This window comes from Mustelus asterias, chromosome 19, assembly GCF_964213995.1.
Source record: "Mustelus asterias chromosome 19, sMusAst1.hap1.1, whole genome shotgun sequence".
Classification (NCBI taxonomy): Eukaryota; Metazoa; Chordata; class Chondrichthyes; order Carcharhiniformes; family Triakidae; genus Mustelus; species Mustelus asterias.
The window spans coordinates 13,136,546-13,159,842 of NC_135819.1; the positions used below are offsets into that span (position 1 = coordinate 13,136,546).

At 46.4% G+C, this 23,297-nt stretch overlaps 1 protein-coding gene across 1 annotated transcript in view; it reads right to left on the reverse strand.

Annotated features, from left to right (window-relative positions):
• Nucleotides 1-586: 586 nt before the first annotated feature.
• Nucleotides 587-23,297, reverse strand: part of LOC144507789 (tetraspanin-1-like) — a 48,319-nt gene continuing 25,608 nt past the window's right edge. Inside the window, exons 3-8 of the mRNA XM_078235085.1 lie at nucleotides 22,605-22,811; nucleotides 16,036-16,110; nucleotides 10,078-10,185; nucleotides 7,727-7,861; nucleotides 5,658-5,741; nucleotides 587-663 (exon numbers count right to left, since the gene is read on the reverse strand). Of these exons, the coding sequence (XP_078091211.1) occupies nucleotides 598-663; nucleotides 5,658-5,741; nucleotides 7,727-7,861; nucleotides 10,078-10,185; nucleotides 16,036-16,110; nucleotides 22,605-22,811 (675 nt within the window). The 3' untranslated portion in view covers nucleotides 587-597. The remainder of the gene's footprint in view (nucleotides 664-5,657; nucleotides 5,742-7,726; nucleotides 7,862-10,077; nucleotides 10,186-16,035; nucleotides 16,111-22,604; nucleotides 22,812-23,297) is intronic.

Below are 23,297 nucleotides of genomic sequence, written 5' to 3' on the forward strand. Positions count from 1 at the left end.
CTGAATGGCCTCGGTCTGCACGGTAGGGATTCAATTGGAATTATATCGGCCTGAAAATGATATAATATATGCCACTGATATAATTTCTTTAAAATGAGACAATTACCAGAAGGAAGAGCAGGTTCGAGTCTTGTTATGCTGCACCTTTAATGCATTTCCCGATGGTAGTGGGGGGAACCAGATTTTAATTATAGTTTAGGGCTGATATCTTCATTCAAGGCCAAAGCAGAGGGGGAGCGGGGCAGGGAAATGGGCTTCCAAGTCTGGCTTTCCCCATTGGCAAACCACAGTATCAAAAGCCACTACACTGTAATAGTTTACATAATTCTAGACAGTGCACTGAGACCACGAGGCTATCCACTCCATAACCCAGTAGTTGGGCAAACCTGGTCAAAGTGGGGATCATTGCTGGGAGAAGATCTCATTCCTGTTCCACTGACACCCGGAGCACATGATGCATATTGATAAGACAGGTAGTGCGAAGCTTTCTAGTTTATTCGGAACGAACTTTGCCTAATAATAAACAAATGCAATTCAAAGAAACATGAAGTTGTGAAACAAAATGGGTACAGCGAGGATATCATTCCTGCTCCGCATTCATACAGTCTGTTCCCGTTTTTTGATTTGACAGTACAGTATCATGGATGCTGCCATCGCTCCGACCTGTAAAATCGAAAAGAACAGAACAGTCAGTATTTTAGTCATCTGTGGGACATGTCATAGAGGTTTACAGCATGGAAACAGGCCCTTCGGCCCAACTTGTCCATGCCGCCCTTTTTTTTAAACCCCTAAGCTAATCCCAATTGCCCGCGTTTGGCACACATCCCTCTATACCCATCGTACCCATGTAACTGTCTAAATGCTTTTTAAAAGACAGAATTGTACCCGCCTCTACTACTACCTCCAGCAGCTTGTCCCAGACACTCACCACCCTCTGAGTGAAAAAATTGCTCCTCTGGACACTTTTGTATCTCTCCCCTCTCCCCTTAAACCTATGCCCTCTAGTTTTAGACTCCCCTATCTTTGGGAAAAGATATTGACTATCTACTTTATCTATGCCCCTCATTATTTTATAGACCTCTGTAAGGTCACCCTCAGCCTCCTACGCTCCAGAGATAAAAGTCCCAGTCTATCCAGCCGCTCCTTATAACTCAAACCATCAAGTCATGGTCGCATCCTAATAAATCTTTTCTGCACTCTTTCTAGTTTAATAATATCCTTTCTATAATAGGGTGACCAGAACTGCACACAGTATTCCAAGTGTGGCCTTACCAATGTCTTGTACAACTTCAACAAGACATCCCAACTCCTGTATTCAATGTTCTGACCAATGAAACCAAGCATGCCGAATGCCTTCTTCACCACTCTGTCCACCTGTGACCCCACTTTCAAAAAGCTATGAACATGTACCCCTAGATCTCTTTGTTCTGTAACTCTCCCCAACACCCTACCATTAACTGAGTAAGTCCTGCCCTGATTCAATCTACCAAAATGCATCACCTCGCATTAGTCTAAATTAAATTCCATCTGCCATTCGTCATCCCACTGGCCCAATTGATCAAGATCCCATTGCAATCGGAGATAACTTTCTTCACTGTCCACTATGCCACCAATCTTGGTGTCATCTGCAAACACCTTGTGAACGCCTTGTGTCTGGATTAGCATGCGGAGGTAGTTATTTGAGTTTCTAGAACAACATTTTGTTTTTATTCATTCGTGGGACATGGGCGTTGCTGGCTAGGCCAGTATTTATTGCCCATCCCCTGTTGCCCCTTGAGAAGGTGGTGGTGAGCTGCCTTCTTGAATCGCTGCAGTCCACGTGCTGTGGGTTGACCCACAATCCCGTTAGGGAGGGAGTTCCAGGATTTTGACCCAGCGACTGCGAAGGAACGACCGATATATTTCCAAGTCAGGATGGCGAGTGGCTTAAAGTTTATTTATCAGTGTCACGAGTAGGCTTACATTAACACTGCAATGAAATTACTGGGAAAATCCCCCAGTCGCCACACTCCGGCGCCTGTTCGGGTACATTGTGGGAGAATTTAGCATGGCCAATGCACCTAACCAGCACGTCTTTCGGACTGTGGGAGGAAACCGGAGCACCCGGAGGAAACCTATGCAGACATGGGGAGAATGTACAGACTCCGCACAGACAGTGACCCAAGCCAGTGAATTGAACCTGGGTCCCTGGCGCTGTGAGGCTGCAGTGCTAACTACTGTGCCGCTGTGCTGCCCTGGAGGGTGGAGGGCGGCCTGGAGGGAAGAGACTTGGTGTTCCCATGTATCTGCTGTCCTTGTCCTTCTCGATGGAAGATGGTCGTGGGTTTGGAAGGTGCTGTCTAAGGATCTTTGGTGAATTGCTGCAGTGCATCTTGTAGACGGTACACACTGCTGCTACTGAGCGTCGGTGGTGGAGGGAGTGGATGTTTGTGGATGGGGTGCCAATCAAGCGGGGCTGCTTTATCCTGGATGGTGTCGAGCTTCTTGAGTGTTGTTGGAGCTGCAGCCAACCAGGCAAGTGGGGAGTATTCCATCACACTCCTGACTTGTGCCTTGTAGATGGTGGACAGGCTTTGGGGAGTCAGGAGGTGAGTTACTTGCCGCAGTACACATTTATTTAAATTATAACAGTACATGTTTCACTAATGGGGAAGAGGAAAATACCAAGGAGAAAAAACTCACGTTAAATCTTCAATATTTCTCAATTCCAAGAGGAACCCCAGTGAAGAATATCGGTCATATTATTGAAAAACTTAAGTTTTTTTTTAGTTACATTGATCTGACGTGAACAATGTTATTTTTCCATAAACCATTGAGCATTAATGTGTATCTAAGACACATAATTATATGGTATTAATTTGGATATTTAAACAGTTCAAGATAATTTCACAGATTCAAAAATTTAAAACCTATGCAAAACTTGAGTCAAAATAAATCTCAGAAGTCGTCCAATCTCATTCTCCATAGAATCATTGAAACCCTACAGTGTAGGAGGCCATTCGGCCCATTGAGTCTGCACCAACAACAATCCCACCCAGGCTTTATCTCCGTAACCCCACATATTTACCCCGCTGATACGCATCCCGGGCACTAAGGGGCAATTTTGCATGGCCAATGGTTAGCACTGCTGCGTCACGGCTCCAGGGACCAGGGTTCGATTCCCAGCTTGGGTCACTGTCTGTGCGGAGTCTGCACGTTCTCCCCCCGTGTCTACGTGAGTTTCCTCCGGGTGCTCCGGTTTCCTCCCAGAATCCAAGGATAGAAACATAGAAGATAGGAGCAGGAGGAGGCCATTCGGCCCTTCGAGCCTGCTCCACCATTCATCACGGTCATGGCTGATCGTCCAACTCAATAGCCTAATCCTGCTTTCTCCCCATAACCTTTGATCCCATTCACCCCAAGTGCTATATCCAGCCGCCTCTTGAATACATTCAATGTTTTGGCATCAACTACTTCCTGTGGTAATGAATTCCACAGGCTCACCACTCTTTGGGTGAAGGAATGTCTCCTAAGTGAAGTACCCTGAATCCTCAGACTCTGACCCCTGGTTCTGGACTCCCCACCATCGGGAACATCCTCCCTGCATCTACCTTGTCTAGTCCTGTTAGAATTTTATAAGTCTCTACGAGATCCCCCCTCATTCGTCTGAACTCCAGTGAAAACAATCCTAACCTAGTCAATCTCTCCTCATACATCAGTCTCGCCATCCCTGGGATCAACCTGGTAAACCTTCGCTGCACTCCCTCGAGAGCAAGAACATCCTTCCTCAGAAAAGGAGACCAAAACCGCATACAATATTCTAGGTGTGGCCTCACCAAGGCCCTACATAATTGCAACAACACATCCCTGCTCCTGTACTTGAATCCTCTCGCAATGAAGGCCAACATACCATTTGCCTTCTTTACTGCCTGCTGCACCTGCATGCTTACCTTCAGCGACCGCTGCACACTCCCCTCTCCCAATTTACAGCCATTCAGGTAGTAATCTGCCGCCTTGTTTTTGCTTCCAAAGTGAATAACCTCACATTTATCCAAATTATACTGCGTCTGCCATTGATTAGCCCACTCACCCAACCTGTCCAGGTCATTCTGAAGGATCTCTGCATCCTCGTCACAGTTCACCCTCTCACCCAACTTGGTATCATCTGCAAACTTTGAGATGTTACATTTTGTTCCCTCATCCAAATCATTAATATATATTGTGAATAGCTGGGGCCCCAGCACCGATCCCTGTGGCACCCCACTAGTTACTGCCTGCCAATTTGAAAAGCACCCATTAATTCCTACTCTTTGTTTCCTCTCTGCCAACCAGTTTTCTATCCATCTCAATACACTTCCCCCAATCCCATGCGCTTTAATCTTGCACGATGATCTCTTATGCGGGACTTTGTCAAACGCTTTCTGAAAGTCCAAGTATACTACATCGACTGGCTCCCCCTTGTCAACTCTACTAGTTACATCTTCAAAGAATTCCAACAGATTTGTCAAGCATGATTTCCCCTTCATAAATCCATGCTGACTCTATCTGATCCTGCCAATGCTTTCTAAATGCTCCGCTATGAAGTCCTTGATAACGGATTTGAGAATTTTCTCCACTACTGATATTAAGCTTCGTGGCCTGGAATTCCCTGTTTTCTCTCTACCTCCCTTTTTGAATATTGGAGTGACATTACATGGCACAGTGGTTAGCACTGCTGCCTCACTGCGCCAGGGACCCAAGTTCAATCCTGGCCTCAGGTCACTGTCTGTGCGGAGTCTGCACCTTCTCCCCGTGTCTGCATGGGTTTCCTCCGGGTGCTCCGGTTTCCTCTCTCACAATCCAAAGATGTGCGGGATAGGTTGATTAGCCATGCTAAATTGACCCGAGTATCAGGGCATTAGCAGGGTAAATATGTGGGGTTAAGGGGATAGGTGGAATGGGATTGTGGTCGGTGCAGACTCAATGGGCCGCATGGCCTCCTTCTGTGGGGATTCTATGATTAGCTACGGTCCAATCTGCAGGGACTGTTCTCTAGTCTATAGAATCCTGGAAGATGACCACCAATGCATCCACTTCCTTCAGTACTCTGGGATGTAGATTATCAGGCCCTGGGGATTTATCCGCCTTCAATTTTCTCGGGAACCATTTCCCTACTAACATTGATCTCCCTCAGGTTCTTCCCTCTCACTAAATCTTGCATTCTCCAACATTTCTGGCATCTGATTTGTGTCCTCTTTTGTGAAGACAGAACCCAAGTATGTATTCAGCTGCTCAGCCATTTTGTTGTCCCCTATTATACATTCCCCCGTTTCTATCTGTAGGGGAGCTACATTTGTCTTCACCAACCTCTCTCTTCATGTATCTAGGGAAACTCTTAGTGTCAGTCTTTATGTTCCCTGCAAGCTGACTTTCGTACTGTGCAGGTTAGGTTGATTGGCCATGCTAAAGTGCCCCTTAGTGTCCCAGGGTGTGTATGTTAGAGGGATTACCGGGGTAAATATGTGGGGTTAGGGCCTGGGTGGGATTGTTGTCGTTGCAGACTCGATGGGCTGAATGGCCTCCTTCTGTCGGGTTTCTATGATTCTATGACAAATGAGAGGTTTGAGTAGAGCATAAACACTGATATTGAAGAGTTAGGCTTAACAGACTGTTTCTGTGTATTCGATGTGATACATTACCTCCAGGACACAAATGGCCAAAGCTACGATGCCGAGAATCTGGGTGTGGCGCTGCAGGAAGCTGAGCAGTGAGTTGTAACAACCCTGAAAACAATTCAGAAAAGAATATTCAAACTTTATTTTCTCACCATGTTTTTGCCTTTCTCCCCCTCCCTTACAAGTATGAGCACAGAAGTCTTGCGAGGACACTGAATGCCTGGGCTTACAGCTCGCGCAGGTAAATTTGAAAAACTGGGATCACTTTGATAATTGGCGTTAAGCAGTAGTGTTCGTAGAAGCATCGGGCCCATCAAGATAGCAGCAACTCAGAGCTCGTCGGAACCAGCTCTGGAGTTGCCCCTTTCGGTCGGCCCAGAACAAGACTTGCTTGGGTGGCACGGTGGTTAGCACAGCTGCCTCACAGGGACCCGGCTTGGGTCACAGTCTGGGTGGAGTCTGCACGTTCTCCCCGTATCTGCATGGGTTTCCTCCGGGTGCTCCGGTTTCCTCCCACAGTCCAAAAGAGGTTTAGGCGCATTGGCCGTGCTAAATTCTCCCTCAGTGCACCCGAACAGGCACCGGAGTGTGGCGATTTGACTGCCCTTGTCTTTCTAGATGTTAGCGGTCGTGGATTTGGAAGATGTTGTGTAAGGGTTATTGTTGAGTTTGCTCCAGTGAATCTTGTAGATGGTACACACACTGCTGCTACTGTGGATTGGTGGTGGAGGGAGTGAATGTTTGTTGATGGACTGCCAGTCCTGGATGGTGTCGAGCTTTTTCAGTGTTGTTGAAGCTGCACTCATCCAGGGAAGTGGAGAGTATTCCATCACACTCCTGACATTTTAAAATTATTTTATGGCCTGCGTTATTGTCCATCCCCAATTGCCCTTGAACGGAGTGCCTTGCTTTCCGAGGGCTTCTAAGAGTCAACCACAATGCTGTGGATCTTGAGTCACATGTAGGCCAGGCACGATCGTCGATTTCCTTCCCCAAAGATGAATCAGATTGTTTTTTACGGCAATCGACAATGGTTACCATGAGACGAATTCCAGATTTTTGTGGAATCCAATTTTTTCCATCTGATTTGATTTGATTTATTATTGTCACATGTATTGGGACACAGTGAAAAGTATTGTTTCTTGCGCGCTATACAGACAAAGCAAACCGTTCATAGAGAAGGAGAGAGTGCAGAATGTAGTGTTACAGTCATAGCTAAGAGAAAGATCAATGAGGCAGCTCCATTCAAAAGTCTGACGGCAGCAGGGAAGAAGCTGTTCTTGAGTCGGTTGGTACGTGACCTCAGACTTTTGTATCTTATTCCCGACAGAGGAAGGTGGAAGAGAGTACATCCGGGGTGCGTGGGGTCCTTAATTATGCTGGCTGCTTTTCCCGAGGCGGCGGGAAGTGTAGACAGAGTCGGTGGATGGGAGGCTGGTTTGTCAACAATACAGCAGTGTGTGGCATCTACGACATCTGCCACGGCGGAATTCAAAGCCTGGGTATCAGGATTGTTAGACCAATGAGAACAGCACTAATCCATGGGGCAGCACAGTGGGTTAGCACTGCTGCCTCACAGCACCAGGGACCCGGGTTCGATTCCCGGCTTGAGTCACTGTCTGTGTGGAGTTTACACATTCTCCCCATGTCTGCGTGGGTTTCCTCCGGGTGCTCCGGTTTCCTCCCATGCTCCAAAGGTGAGCGGGTTAGGTGGATTGGCCAGGCTAAATTGCTCCTTAGTGTCAGGGGGACTAGCTAGGGTAAATGCATGGGGCTATGGGGATAGCACTGTAGGATTCTATGAATAACTCCCCCTGGCTTGTAGATGATGGATTGACTTTGGCGAGTCAGGAGTTGTGTTACTTTCCGCAGGGTTCCTAGCCTCTACTTGTAGCCACAGTATTCATATGGCTAGTCCAGTTCAGTTCTGGTCAATGGTAACCCCCAGGATGCTGATAGTTGGGAGATTTAGCAATTATAGTGCCACTGCATATTAGCCGCGTCTTTATGAGGCTGTAGCTGATTATATACAGGTATAACATACAAACAAAGTGAGATGTTGATGTAAAAGTGTTTATTAAAGCATACATTACCGGTAAATCATGGTCAATACCAAAGTCTGTGCAAGAATATGAACCGCGGCAGCATTCTTGAGGATACTTTGATGATGGCAAGTAATAAGTAGAGTTTGTGAAATCTTTATAGTCAGTGAACCCACAACACTTGAACTGAAAAAGAAAGAAAAGAGATCGATTAAAAGATGATTATGGTTTCTCTTTTCTAATATCCAACGTTGCGAAAGAGACCCAAAACACTGAGGAAAAATTAGAATAGGTTTCTGCGACTTTAAATTTAGCAAATTATGTAGCATCTCTGATTTCTCTCTATTGTCATCTGGACGTCCTGGGTGTTAATTACAGTTGTACATTCAGCATGCCATGCCTTTGGGGCGGCACGGTGGCACAGTGGTTAGCACTGCTGCCTCACAGCGCCTAGGACCCGGGTTCGATTCCCGGCTTTGGGTCACTGTCTGTGTGGAGTTTGCACGTTCTCCCCCCGTGTCTGCGTGGGTTTCCTCCGGGTGTTCCGGTTTCCTCCCACAGTCCAAAGGTGTGCAGTTTAGGTGCATTGGCCGTGCTAAGTTACCCCATAGTGTCAGGGGGACTAGCAGGGTAAATGCATGGGGATAAGGGGTTATGGACTGGGTGGGATTGTGGTTGGTGCAGACTCGATGGGCCGAATGGCCTCCTTCTGCACGGTAGCGATTCAATGATTGTTTCAAAACCACAGAGATGTAGCTTCCCAGAGGTTCCACTTCCTTACTGCAAACGGTGGCACAGTGGTTAGCACTGCTGCCTCACAGAGCCAGGGACACGGATTCGATTCCCAGCTTGGGTCACTGTCTGTGTGGAGTCTGCACGTTCTCCCTGTGTCTGCGTGGGTTTCCTCCGGGTGCTCCGGTTTCCTCCCACAGTCCAAAGATGTGCTGGTTAGATGCATTGGCCGTGCTAAATTCTCCCTCAGTGTACCCGAACAGGCGCCGGAGTGTGGCGACTAGGGGATTTTCACAGTAACTTCATTGCAGTGTTAATGTAAGCCTACTTGTGACGAATAAATAAACTTTAAAAGAAATAGTGATGGGCTTAAAAAAAACTTTGTCTGTTAAGAGTCTCAAGTCCAAGGGGGCGATTCTCCCAGCCCATTGTGTTGCTCTAGCGGGACTGCCTGGTGGAGGGAGGTGGGGTTCGGGGAGATCAGGGCTGGCAGTAGGGGGGAGCAGGGGGACTTCGGGGCTGGGTCAGGGGGCCAGCAATCGGGCAGTTGGGGGGGGGGGGTCAGTAATCCAGGGGGTTGTGGGGCTGGCCAGCGCGATTGATCTGCTCGGCGCTGACAGATTGGCGCATGCACAGTGGCACACTCAGCTCTATGCCGCCGGCCTCTCGGGTGGGAATAAGCCCCGCCCACAGATTTCCAGCGTGATTCGCGCAGAGGCACTCTGCAGCGCACAGAGGGCGGGAGACTCATTTTGAAAATCCCACTGAAAATGCCAGCGGGATTTACTCCAGTTTTTAACGCGAATTTAGAAATGTGTCACTTATTGCCCTAACCCCATGCGAGGATGACTTTCCATATTTCCTGGAGTAGGACAATCGAGGTGCCTGCCTGGTTCACATGGGGGTCGAGGATCAATGTGGAAATTGACGTCCTTTGCTAGTTGCATGATTCCCGGTGCAATTTTTGAGGTTACAGTGAGTGGAGTGGGCACTGCACACGCAACGTATTGGCAACATGTGTTGGGTGATCCCCTGCTTATCCAAAGTTCAAAATCAAGTTCAATTTATTTTCTGTGTGTGTGCCCCGGGTTGGACACTTCACTGATTTTACACCACTCCCATCCTTTTCCCTGACCAGGTGCACCTTGTCCCTGTTGACTACTGCACCAGCAACTCACTTGGAATGACTCTTGCTCCTTATGATGTAACTGAACCTTCTACATTTTACTCCTGTTTGATGCACTTGTGATTCAATAAGAAGTCTCACAACACCCAGGTTAAAGTCCAACAGGTTGATTTGGAATCACGAGCTTTCGGGAGCACTGCTCCTTCATCAGGTGAGTGGAGAGGTGGGTTCACAAACACGGCAAAGACACCTGTCTACCTCTCCACTCACCTGGTGAAGGAGCGGCGCTCCGAAAGCTCGTGATTCCAAATAAACCTGTTGGACTTCAACCTGGTGTTGTGAGACTTCTCACTGTGCCCCACCCCAGTCCAACGCCGGCATCTCCGCATCTTGTGATTCAAGACAGGACAATGAACAGATTAGTTCTCAAAAGGCGCCCTCACCAAAATAAACTTTTAACGACAAAAATTCAGTCTGAGTCTTAACTCTATATTAGATTCCACGTTTATGAATTTGAAACATTTATATATTATACAGTGTTTACCTCTTTCATGAGCGTATTCCATAGTGTAGTAATGTCCGGTATCTGGCCATAATCGTTTTTGATTGATTTTACTGCCCAGACTTTAATGTAACTAATAAAAATCTCAGCCTGCAAAACAAAAGCAAAAAGATTTGTTTAAGAAATAATTTTGAAATTTCCACACACAACGTTATAACTTCTAAGGTATTAAAAAATAGGCGATTTAAGCTATTTTCATTAGGATGATTAGAGAGGCTAGATTTAACTACAGATATTCGTTGGAGCATATTCCTTTAATTGGTGTGGACTATTCAAACTGCAACATCGACTTTTGCATCTGCGTTATTGACACTGATTGTACTTATTTTTGTAGAAACTAAACCACAGCTTACATTTATGTAACACCTTTAATATCTAACGGACAAAAAAATCCCAGCGCTTTGTGCTCTATATCAGTCTGTGATTGATTTGAATTGATTTGATTTATTATTGTCACATGTACTGGGATACAGTGAAAAGTATTGTTTCTTGCGCGCTATACAGATAAGGCATACCGTTCATAGAGAAGGAAAGGAGAGAGTGCAGAATGTAGCTAGGGTGTAGAGAAAGATCAACTTAGTGCGAGGTAGGTCCATTCAAAAGTCTGACGGCAGCAGGGAAGAAGCTGTTTTTGGTACGTGTCTTCAGACTTTTGTATCCTTTTCCCAATGTAAGAAGGTGGAAGAGAGAATGCCCGGGGTGCGTGGGGTCCTTGATTATGCTGGCTGCTTTTCCGAGGCAGCGGGAAGTGTAGGCAGTGTCAATGGATGGGAGGCTGGTTTGCGTGATGGATTGGGTTTCATTCACGACCCTTTGTAGTTTCTTGCGGTCTTGGGCAGAGCAGGAGCCATATCAAGCAACCGGAAAGAATGCTTTCTATGGTGCATCTGTAAACGTTGGTGAGAGTCGTAGCTGACATGCCAAATTTCCTTAGCCTCCTGAGAAAGTAGAGGCATTGGTGGGCTTTCTTAACTATAGTGTTGGCATGGAGGGACCAAGGTTGTTGGTGATCTGAACACCTAAAAACTTGAAGTTCTCGACCACTTCAACTTCATCCCTGTTGATGTAGACAGGGGCATGTTCTCCACTACGCTTCCTGAAGTCGATGACTATCTCCTTCTATTATTGTTGCCGCACCAGTTCACCAGATTCTTTATCTCTTTCCTGTACTGTGTCTCGTCATTGTTTGAGATCCGACCCACAACGGTGGTGTCATCAGCAAACTTGAAAGTCAAGTTGTCTGAATTGTCATCAAAGATATCTTACCAAATTAAACCTGAGGTGATCCAAAATTCTGCTGCTTGTGCTTCAACTGACATTGAGTGATAAGAGGAGAGACTAAGTCGGTTAGGAGTTTAGAAGAGTGAGAGGGGATCTCATAGAAACTTATAAAATTCTAACAGGGCTAGACAGGGTAGATTGGGGGAGTCCAGAACTAGGGGTCATAGTTTGAGGATAAGGGATAAACCTTTTAGAACTGAGGTGAGGAAAAATCTCTTCACCCAGAGAGTGGTGAATGTGTGGAATTCACTCCCACAGAAAGTAGTTGAGGCCAAAACGTTGTGTGATTTCAAGAAGAAATTAGATATAGCTCTTGGGGCTAAAGGGATCAAGGGATATGGGAGGAAGGGGGGGATCAGGATATTGAATTCGATGATCAGCCATGATCATAATGAATGGCAGAGCAGGCTCGAAGGGCCGACTGGCCTCCTCCTGCTTCTAGTTTCTGTGATTCTAAGTCCTGTCCCGCTCGCTATCAGCCTTGTGTGTGCTGACCTACATTGAGGCCAGGTCTTTATGGCAAAACAAAGTCTGACATTAAGTCACATAGAGAGATATTTGACATTTATTGCAAAAGGATTGGAGTATAAAAGTAGAGAAGTGTTGTTGCAATTGTACAGGGTGTTGGTGAGACCACATCTGGAGTATTGTGTCCAGTTTTGGTCTCCTTATTTGAGGAAGGATGTGGTAACATTGGAGGCAGTTCAGAGGAGGGTCACAAGATTGATTCCGGGGATAAAGGGGTTGACGTTTGAGGAGAGATTAAACAGTTTGGGCTTGTACTTGCTGGAGTTTAGAAGTTTGAGAGGGGATCTGATCGAGGTATATAAAATTTTAAAAGGGATTGATAAAGTAAATGTAGACTAAATGTTTCCCCCTTGTGGGGCAATCTAGAACAAGAGGTCACAGATATAGGAACTTTTAAGAGACATAGAAACATAGAAAATTACAGCACAAAACAGGCCCTTCGGCCCCACAAGTTGTGCCGAACACATCCCTACCTTCTAGACCTACCTATAACCCTCCATCCTATTAAGTCCCATGTACTCAACCAGGAGTCTGTTAAAAGACCCTATTGAGTTCGCCTCCACCACCACTGACGGCAGCCGATTCCACTCGCCCACCACCCTCTGTATGAAAGACTTATCCCTAACATCTCCCCTGTACCTACCCCCCAGCACCTTAAACCTGTGTCCTCTCGTAGCAGCCATTTCCACCCTGGGAAAAAGCCTCTGAGAGTCCACTCGATCTCATAGAAATCATAGAAACCCTACAGTGCGGAAGGAGGCCATTCGGCCCATCGAGTCTGCACCAACCACAATCCCACCCAGGCCCTACCCCCACTTATTTACTTGCTAATCCCTCTAACCTACACATCTCAGGACTCTAAGGGGCAATTTTTAACCTGGCCAATCAACCTAACCCGCACATCTTTGGACTGTGGGAGGAAACCGGAGCACCTGGAGGAAACCCACGCAGACACGAGGAGAATGTGCAAACTCCACACAGACAATGACCCGAGCCGGGAATCGAACCCGGGACCCTGGAGCTGTGAAGCAGCAGTGCTAACCACTGTGCTACCGTGCCGCCCCAACTATGCCTCTCAACATCTTATATACCTCTATTAGGTCTCCTCTCATCCTACGTCTCTCCAAGGAGAAAAGGACGAACTCCCTCAGCCTATCCTCATAAGGCATGCCACTCAATCCAGGCAACATCCTTGTAAATCTCCTCTGCACTCTTTCAATCTTTTCCACATCCTTCCTGTAATGAGGCGACCAGAACTGAGCACAGTACTCCAAGTGGGGTCTGACGAGGGTCTTATATAGCTGCACATTCTCCCTGGACTCCTAAACTCAATCCCTCGATTGATAAAGGCCAGCACACCATACGCCTTCTTAACCACCTCTTCCACTTGCGGGGCCGATTTTAGAGTCCGATGGACCCGGACCCCAAGGTCCTTCTGATCCTCTACCGTACTAAGAGTCTTTCCCTTTATATTGTACTCGTTCATCCCATTCGACCTGCCAAAATGGACCACCACGCATTTATCTGGGTTGAAGTCCATCTGCCACTTCTCCGCCCAGTCTTGCATCCTATCTATGTCCCTTTTGGATAAGTTCATGGAAGTTAGTACGATAGAGGGTTATAGGTAAGCCTAGTAGGTAGGGACATGTTCGGCGCAACTTGTGGGCCGAAGGGCCTGTTTGTGCTGTAGCTTTTCTATGTTCTATGTATAGGTTGAGAGGCGGTAGATTTAAAACTGAGATGAGGAGGAACTACTTCTCGCAGAGGGTGGTGAATTTGTGGAACTCGTTGCCCTATAGCGCGGTGGAGTCTGAATCATTAAATGGTTTCAAGAGGGAGATGGACATATTTCTAATAAAAAGAGGGATAAGGGGAGATGGGGAACAGGTGGGGAGGTGGATTTGAGAGCAGGGAGAGATCAGTCATGATCTGATTGAATGGCGGAGCAGGCTCGAAGGGCTGGATTTGCCCACTTCTGCTCCTAATTCCAATGTTCCTATGAGATATTTTATGTCAGATGATCAAAAGCTTGGTCAAAGAGGTAGTTTTTAAAGGAGTGTCTTAAGGAGGAAACAGAGAGAGAGGTGTAGGGAGGGAATTCCAGAACTTGGAGCCTTGGGTAACTGAAGGCATGGCTACCAATATTTTTGTAATTGTAATTGAGAATTTACAAGACACCAGGGATTAGAGGAGCAGAGATATCAGAGAAGGTTGTGGTGCTGGAGGAGGTTACCGAGATTGGAAGAGGTTGGGGGCAGGTGGGGGGGGGGGGGGGTGTTGGATGACCTCAGGTTGATCCGTCGATATTTTGTACAGCAACGTGATGATGACAGACACTAAAATGTAGCACAATTAACTGGAATTAGTCTTGTCCTTGTCTTGTTTGCACCAGCTCAAGGAATGTACTTTAATGGGTCCGCAAATTCTAATTACTCATATCAAATCAGGAAAAAAAGATACACTATTCCAGAAAATTGTTTTCGCTGAAGATATAAATTAAAACTGAGAAATAACTTGAATTTCTAACACACATTCTGCATTACTTCTAGTATGTATAAATTTAATATTGAATATCTGTGGTGCTGGCAATATTTATTATTTTCTTCTTCACTCTCTGCTCTTCCAAAAACATGTTTTTCTGCAGGATCTAGTCTCTGACTGTACTGTGTACAGTTCTGGTCACCCTATTATAGAAAGGATATTATTAAACTAGAAAGAGTGCAGAAGAGATTTACTAGGATGCTAGTGGGACTTGATGGTTTGAGTTATAAGGAGAGGCTGGGTGGACTGGGACTCTTTTCCCTGGAGCGTAGGAGGCTGAGGGGTGATCTTATAGAGGTCTATAAAATAATGAGGGGCACAGATCAGTTAGATAGTCAATATCTTTTCCCAAAGCTAGGGGAGTCTAAAACTAGAGGGCATAGGTTTAAGGTGAGAGGGGAGAGATACAAAATGGTCCAGAGGGGCAATTTTTTCACACAGAGGGTGGTAAATGTCTGGAACAAACTGCCAGAGATAGTAGTAGAGGCGGGTACAATTTTGTCTTTTAAAAAGCAGTTTAGACAGTTACATGTGTAGGATGGGTATAGAGGGATATGGGCCAAATGCGGGCAATAATACCACTGGGCCATCGCCTCCCCGTGAGGTGAGGTTTAATTGAGGTGTATAAAATTATGAGGAGCTTTCATTGGACGGAAAGGGCCTATTTTCTTAGTAGAGAGGTCGATAACCAGGGGGAAAAGATTTCAAGTAATTGGTAGAAGAATTAGAGGGAAGTTTGTGAATTTATTTTCTAGATACTGGTGGGGGCCTGGAACTCACAGCTTGAAAGGCAAACAGAAACCATGACCACGTTATAAAGAAAACACTTGAATCTTGTGGTGATTGTCCCTTGAAGGATCAATCGGCAGAGTAAGGGTCACATGAGTAAGGGGGGTCGGTTTAAGACAGAGGGGGGTCGGTTTAAGACAGAGTTGAGGAGGAACTTCTTCTCCCAGAGGGTGGTGAATCTCTGGAATTCTCTGCCCACTGAGGTGGTGGAGGCTACCTCGCTGAATATGTTTAAAGCGCGGATGGATGGATTCCTGATCGGTAAGGGAATTAAGGGTTATGGGGATCAGGCGGGTAAGTGGTACTGATCCACGTCAGATCAGCCATGATCTTATTGAATGGCGGGGCAGGCTCGAGGGGCTAGATGGCCTACTCCTGCTCCTATTTCTTATGTTCTTATGTTCTTATGACATGGGGAACAAATCTGGAAGCACCCTGATAAGCAGGGATTTTGATTCCAGAACCTTCTCGGCTGCGAGCCTCTGTATAGTCTTTGCTGTAAATAAACTTGTTGTTTTTCCCTGAAACAAAAGTTATGACAAATTTGCAACTGAAATGCTGTGACGTTCAGGGCGATGGGCCAAGAGTTGGGAAGTGGGATCAGGCTTTACGACGGGGAAAATGGCCTCTTTCTGTGCGATATATTTCGATGACTCTATGATCTGACCGACATGCTCAGCTGAATGCTGCCTTCAGCTCCTGAGCGATATTTCTTGTTGCCTCATGTGCAATCTACACGTGTCTCTCCTAAATGTTTATCCTTCCAATATCACTGAAGAATTTTATTGCCGAGATACTCACCAAACCAGAAAATGCAAGGATAACCACAGCACCGGCAACCTGGGCTATGAAGATCAGCAATATTATGATGAAAAACTGGAAAGAGAAATAGCAAAAATCAACACTTCAGCCTCTTAATTTACTGGTACCTTGGGAAATCAAGGTACTTTAAAAACATTTTTGTTTGTATATTTGGGAAGATAACAACAGATGAGAGCAGTAGGCAATTCAGTGGGCCGTTACGTTAACCCTCCATGCGCACAGAGAAACCCAAGGGAACTTGACAACCGACCCGGCCATAATCTCCCCAAGGCTGGTCCAAAGTTCAATAATGAAATTTTTTAAAAAATTCATTCGTGGGGTGTGGGCGTCACCGGCTAAGCCAGCATTTGTTGCCCACCCCTAATTGTCCCTCAACTGAGTAGCTCACTTGGCCATTTCGGGCCCAAGAGTCAACCACATTGCTGTGGGTCTGGAGTCACTTATAGGCCAGACCAGGGTAAGGATGTCCCTTCCCTAAAGGACATAGAATCCCTACAGCGCAGAAGGAGGAACAATCTCATTAGTGACAGACAGCATGGTCTTGTAAGAGGGAGGTTGTGCCTTACAAATTTGGTGGAGTTTTTTGAGGAAGTGACAAAAACGGTTGATGAAGGAAGGGTCCAGTTCTGGTCGCCGCACTACCAGAAGGATGTGGAGGCGTTAGAGAGAGTGCAGAGAAGGTTTACCAGGATGTTGCCTGGTATGGAGGGTCTTAGCTATGAGGAGAGATTGGGTAAACTGGGGTTGTTCTCCCTGGAAAGACGGAGAATGAGGGTCATCTGGACTCGAAACGTCAGCTCTTTTCTCTCCTTACAGATACTGCCAGACCCTGCTGAGATTTTCCAGCATTTTCCCTTTTGGTTTCAGATTCCAGCATCCGCAGCAATTTGCTTTTACCACACGAATTTTCCCCTAACCTACACACCTTGGACACTAAGGGGCAATTGAGCATGGCCAGTCCACTTAACTTGCACATCTTTGGAGTGTGCGAGTGTAATGACTTCAATCAGGCCATTAAGGTTGGTCTATTGGAGTATGAACTCCCTGACTGAGGATCCAATTGACGGGCCAATCAGGGAGTCTTTGTCTTGTACCAAACCGGGAGTGTCAGTTCCTCTGGCGCTCCCGAAGGTAGACTGCTGACTGATAGCACTCTGCTGTTAGAGTTTGTAAATAAAGGGATTTTGGTGAAGGGGCTTCTGCCTCCAAAGACTTATTACAGAGAGGAAACCGGAGCACTCAGAGGAAAACCACGCATACACTGGGAGAACCTGCAAACTCCACACAGATGGCACACTATCTTTCAGTGACTCATGAACAAGAGCACCCAGGTCTCTTTGGCCAACTGCACTTCCCGATCTCTCCTTATTTAAGAAATATTCTACCTTTCTGATTTTTCTACCATAGTGAATAACTTCACACTTATTCACATTATGGCCGGAACTTTCTGTCCAATCATGTCGGCGGGATCTTCCGGTTGTGGCAACGGTGCCCCCCCCCCCACCCCCCACCATGGGCTTCCTGGTGACGAGGGGTACATTCAACAGGAAACTCCCGTTGGCAACGCCGGAACCAGAAGATTCTGCCACTGGCCAATGGCGGGCCTTCTTCGCCACCGTGAACGACGCGACGGGTTGCGTGGGAAATTCCGCCCTATATTTCATCTGCAGTGTTCTAGCTCATTCTCTTAGCCTGCCTATGTCCCCCTTGCATCCTCCTCACAACGTACATTCCCACCAAGTTTGGTGTCATCAATATATATTCCAAATCATCTCAATATCTAAATAATTTATATGGATCGTGAACAGCCATAAACTTAGCACTGATCCTTGCTATATCCCGCTAATAACAACCTGCCATCCTGAGAATCATCCGTTTCTATCTGTTAATCAATTCTCAATCCATACCGCAGATCATAGAAACGTAGAAACCCTACAGTGCACCGACAACAATCCTACCTAGGCTCTATCCTCATAATCTCATATTTATCCCGTTAATCCCTCTACCCTATGCATCTCGGGACACTAAGGGGCAATTTAGCATAGCCAATCCACCTAACCTGCACATCTTTGGAGCGTGGGAGGAAACTGGAGCACCCGGAGGAAACTCACGCAGACACGAGGAGAATGTGCAAACTCCACACAGCCAATGACCCAAGCCGGGAATCGAACCCGGGTCCCTGGAGCTGTGAGGCAGCAGTGCTAACCACTGTGCCACCGTGCCGCCCCGTATATTTCCGGTACATTTCCCCCATGTGCTCTAAATTTATTTACTAACCTCCTGTGTGGGACCTTATCAAAGTCCTTCTGAAAATCCAAAAACACCACATCCGTTCATAGAATCATAGAATCCCTGCAGTGCTGAAGGAGGCCATTCGGCCCATCGAGTCTGTACTGACCACAATCCCACCCCGGCCCTATCCCGTAACATTTACCACACATTTAGCTAATCCCCCTGACACTAAGGGGCAATTTAGCACGGCCAATCCACCTAACCCATGCATCTTTGGAGTGTGGGAGGAAACCGGAGCACCCGGAGGAAACCCACGCAGACACGGGGAGAAAGTGGATTGGTTCTCCTTTATGGATGCCACAAGTGAGATCCTCAAAAAAAACTCCAGCCAAGTTTGCCAATCATAATTCCCTTTGATAAATCCATGTCAACTCTGCCCAATTCATAGAGAAGGAAAGGAGAGGGTGCAGAATGTAGTGTTACAGTCATAGCTAGGGTGTAGAGAAAGATCAACTTAATGCAAGGTAGCTCCATTCAAAAGTCTGACAGCAGCAGGGAAGAAGCTGTTCTTGAGTGGGTTGGTCCGTGATCTCAGACTTTTGTATCTTTTTCCCGACGGAAGAAGGTGGAAGAGAGAATGTCCGGGGTGCGTGGGGTCCTTAATTATGCTGGTTGCTTTGCTGAGGCGGTGGGAAGTGTAGACCGAGTCAATGGATGGGAGGCTGGTTTGCGTGATGGATTGGGCTGCATTCACGACCTTTTGTAGTTCCTTGCGGTCTTGGGCAAAGCAGGAGCCATACCAAGCTGTGACACAATTTCCCCAATTTATAAAATTTGAACTGTTTACAGTCATGCTTTGTGTTAGAAGACTCAGACTGAAGGTAATCACATCCAATTAATCCTCCCCCCTTGCCCTACACAAAATGAATCATGTCCCCTCATGATTTTTCTTCTTCCAATTTATTCCCCTCTTTTTCTCCTGCAGGAGTTGGCGAGGCTTAGTTCAGAAGTGCTGCCGAATCTCATTAGCTTACGTTTTTCATCATTGAGCTAATAAGGTGTGTTAGAATGTAACTGGTGACAACTTTGTATTGGACGTAATGTGACCAATGGTAACAAGTTGTTAAGGGTCAGCTGACCAGTAAACCAATTACAGAATGATGTGATGGTCAGCTGACTCACTATAAATAAGAACCTGTTGGGAATTGTGGGGAGCTTGGATTGGCCCAGGGCGAGGCCTCAAGTTTGGAGTAATGAAGTTTCTTTATTAAACCCTGTCTTTGATTTATAAGTTGGGGTAAGCTTTGTTCGATTTTTATTGTTTGCATTTGAAGAGTTCCTTCTGATGAAACAAGATGGAGGTTAAAAAGCTATCTGATTGCAGGAAGTGTCACAGCCAAGCTTAATCTTTCTTTTGCTGACATCTGCAAGGGTCACGACCCAGTGGTCAGGGACTCTAGTTAGCCTTCACCTTTTTAACCATGGGAGCCTTAAGTACAATTGGAATCATAGAATCCCTACAGTGCAGAAGGAGACCATTCGGCCCATCAAGTCTGCACCGACCTCGTTCAGGATAGGGCGGCACGGTGGCACAGTGGTTAGCACTGCTGCCTCACAGCGCCAGGGACCCGGGTTCAATTCTGGCCTCGGGTCTCTCCCTGTGTGAAGTTTGCACGTACTCCTCGCGTCTGCGTGGGTTTCCTCCGGGTGCTCCAGTTTCCTCCCGCAGTCTGAAAGACGTGCTGGTTAGGTGTATTGGCCGTGCTAAATTGACCCGAGGGTCAGGGGGATTAGCAGGGTAAATAGGTGGAGTTACAGGAATAGGGCCTGGATGAGATTGTGGTCGGTGCAGTCTCGGTAGGTCGAATGGTCTCCTTCTGCATTGTACAGATTCTATGATTCTATGAGAAAAAGTTCACTCATCATGGAACATTGATAGTCATTTGGTGGTACAGTACTTGATTACTTCTGAAAAAGACATGTTGTTAGGCTTTTTGTTTTGCACTCAGGACAATTCGCAAGAATACCAATCGTAAAGGGAGTAATAATTTATGCCGCATGGGAACAGAGTGGTCACCACTCACTCCCGTTAGTAAATGGGAAGTCCACTAACTAATGATCAGCATTCTGCTCTCGTGCGGGATAAATTGTTGTTCCCTGTATAGAATGATAGATTCATACAGTGCAGAAGAGGCCCTTCGGCCCATCAAGTCTGCACTGACACACCTGAACTCCCACCTAATCTCATCTGCCACCACTTGGCCCATAGCCTTGAATGTTATGATGTGCCAAGTGCTCATCCAGGTACTTTTTAAAGGATGTGAGGCATCCCGCCTCCACCACCCTCCCAGGCAGCGCATTCCAGACCCTCACTGTCCTCTGGGTAAAAAGGTTTTTCCTCAAAGCCCCCCTAAACTTCCTGCCCCCTCACCTTGAACCTGTCCCCTCGTGACTGACCCTTCAACTAAGGGGAACTAAGCTCCCTATCCGCTCTGTCCATGCCCCTCATAATCTTGTACACCTCGATCAGGTCGCCCCTCAGTCTTCTCTGGTCCAACGAAAACAACTCAAACCTACCCAATCTCTCTTCATAACTTAAATGTTCCATCCCAGGCAGCATCCTGGTGAATCTCCAGGATATCCTTCTTGTAATGTGGCGACCAGTACTTTAGTTGTGGCCTCACCAAAGTTCTATACAACCCCAACATGACTTCCCTGCTTTTGTAATCTATACCCCCGATTGATAAAGGCAAGTGTCCCCTATGCCTTTTTCACCACTCTACTAACATGCCCTTCTGCCTTCAGAGATCTGTGGACAAACACGCCAAGGTCCCTTTGTTCCACAGAACTACCTAGTGTCATTGAGTATTCCTTGTCAAATTACTCCTTCCAAAGTTTATCACCTCGCAATTTTCAGGGTTAAATTCCATCTGCCACTTATCTGCCCATTTGACCATTCGTCTATATCTTCTTGTGGCCCAAGACACTCTGCCTCACTTTAAACCACCCGGCCAATCTTTGTGTCATCCATAAACTTACTAATCCTACACCCCCCACATAGTCATCGATGTCATTTATATAAATGACGAATAATAGGGGGCCCAACACAGGTCCCTGTGGTACACCATTGGACACTGGCTTCCAGGCTACTCCTCTGTCTCCTACAACTGAATAAGAAGTCTCACCAGGTTAAAGTCCAACAGGTTTATTTGGTAGCACAAGCTTTCGAAGTGTCGTTCCTTCCTCAGGTGAGTGAAGACTCACCTGATGAAGGGGCAGCGCTCCGAAAGCTCATGCTACCAAATAAACCTGTTGGGACTTTAACCTGGTGTTGTGAGACTTCTTACTGTGTTTACCCCAGTGCAACGCCGGCATCTCCATCTCATCCTACAAGTGAACCAATTTTGAATCCACTTTATCAGGTTACCCTGTATCACATGTGCATTTACCTTCTTTATCCCATGTGGGACCTTGTCAAAGAAAGTATAAATTGTTGCTCCCTTTACAACTTGGTATTCTTGCAACATTCCTGATGAGTACAAATGAAAAGCTTTGATGTGTGTCTTCTTCCAGTAACGCTGAGCCTGAGATGGTACTGATCTGTAGGGCTCAGACAATACACTGAAGGATCTTAGTTCCAGATCAATCAATGGTAAATATAACTTCTGTTTAAATACATATTAAACAATATATAAAATATATTAAATATGCTTCAATAAGACAATCTGCGCAATTTTTGCCTACTTCCGTCTTGTGGGTCATGATCTACTTCATGATCTCTGGAATGAAGAGCTTGTCGTATGAGCAACGGTTGAGGACTCTGGGTCTGTACTCGTTGGAGTTTAGAAGGATGAGGAATCTTATTGAAACTTACAGGATACTGCGAGGTCTGGATAGAGTGGACGTGGAGAGGATGTTTCCACTAGTAGGAAAAACTAGAACCAGAGGGCACCACCTCAGACTAAAGGGACGATCCTTTAAAACAGAGATGAGGAGGAATTTCTTCAGCCAGAGAGTGGTGAATCTGTGGAACTCTTTGCCGCAGAAGGCTGTGGAGGCCGGGTCATTGAGTGTCTTTAAGACAGAGATAGGTAGGTTCTTGATTAATAAGGGGATCAGGGGTTATGGGGAAAAGGCAGGAGAATGGGGATGAGAAAAATATCAGCCATGATTGAATGGCGGAGCAGACTCGGTGGGCCGAGTGGCCTAATTCTGCTCCTATGTCTTATGGTAACCAGCGAAGCAATTAAACAGTCCGATTAACTTTTCTCCTTGTGGCAGAACCCTGAGATGTAACTGAAGTTTCTTTTACTCACGATCATCAACATGAACTTGTTCTCCTTCACTGCTCCAAAACACCCGAGAAAACCAATCAGCAATAAGAAGCCTCCCAAAGCGATGCAGAGATACCCTATGTTCACTATCTGCTTCAGCTGTGGCGCTGCTTTCATCAGGATATCAAGGAAGGATCCAGCGTCCACTTTCACCCAGATTCCAACTCCCAGTATGGCGCCACCTGCAAGCTAGAAATACAAAAAAACAAGGTGACATCCTTGTCGGTGCATTGACTTGGAAAGAGTCGGTGCATTGAAGGATCTTAGTTTCAGATCAATCAATGGTAAATACAACTTCCGAATGAAGGACAAAGAACAGTACAGCACAGGAACAGGCCCTTTGGCCCTCCAAGCCTGCGCCGATTACGTTGTCCAATCTAGATTCTGACTGAACATTTGAGTACACATTAAACATGCTGCAATAAGGCAATCTGTGCATTGTACACAATCTATATCTGCTTGTACAATGATTTAGGATGAGGGACACATAGAGAGCACTCAAAAAAACAGAAAATGCTGGAAAATCTCAGCAGGTTTGACAGCACCTGTGGAGGGAAGCATAGAGCCAACGTTTCGAGTCTGGATGACCCTTCGTCAGAGTTCTGACGAAGACTGTTCTCTCTCCACAGATGCTAACTAGGCCGGGGGGGGAGGGGGGGGGGGGGGGGGGGGTGA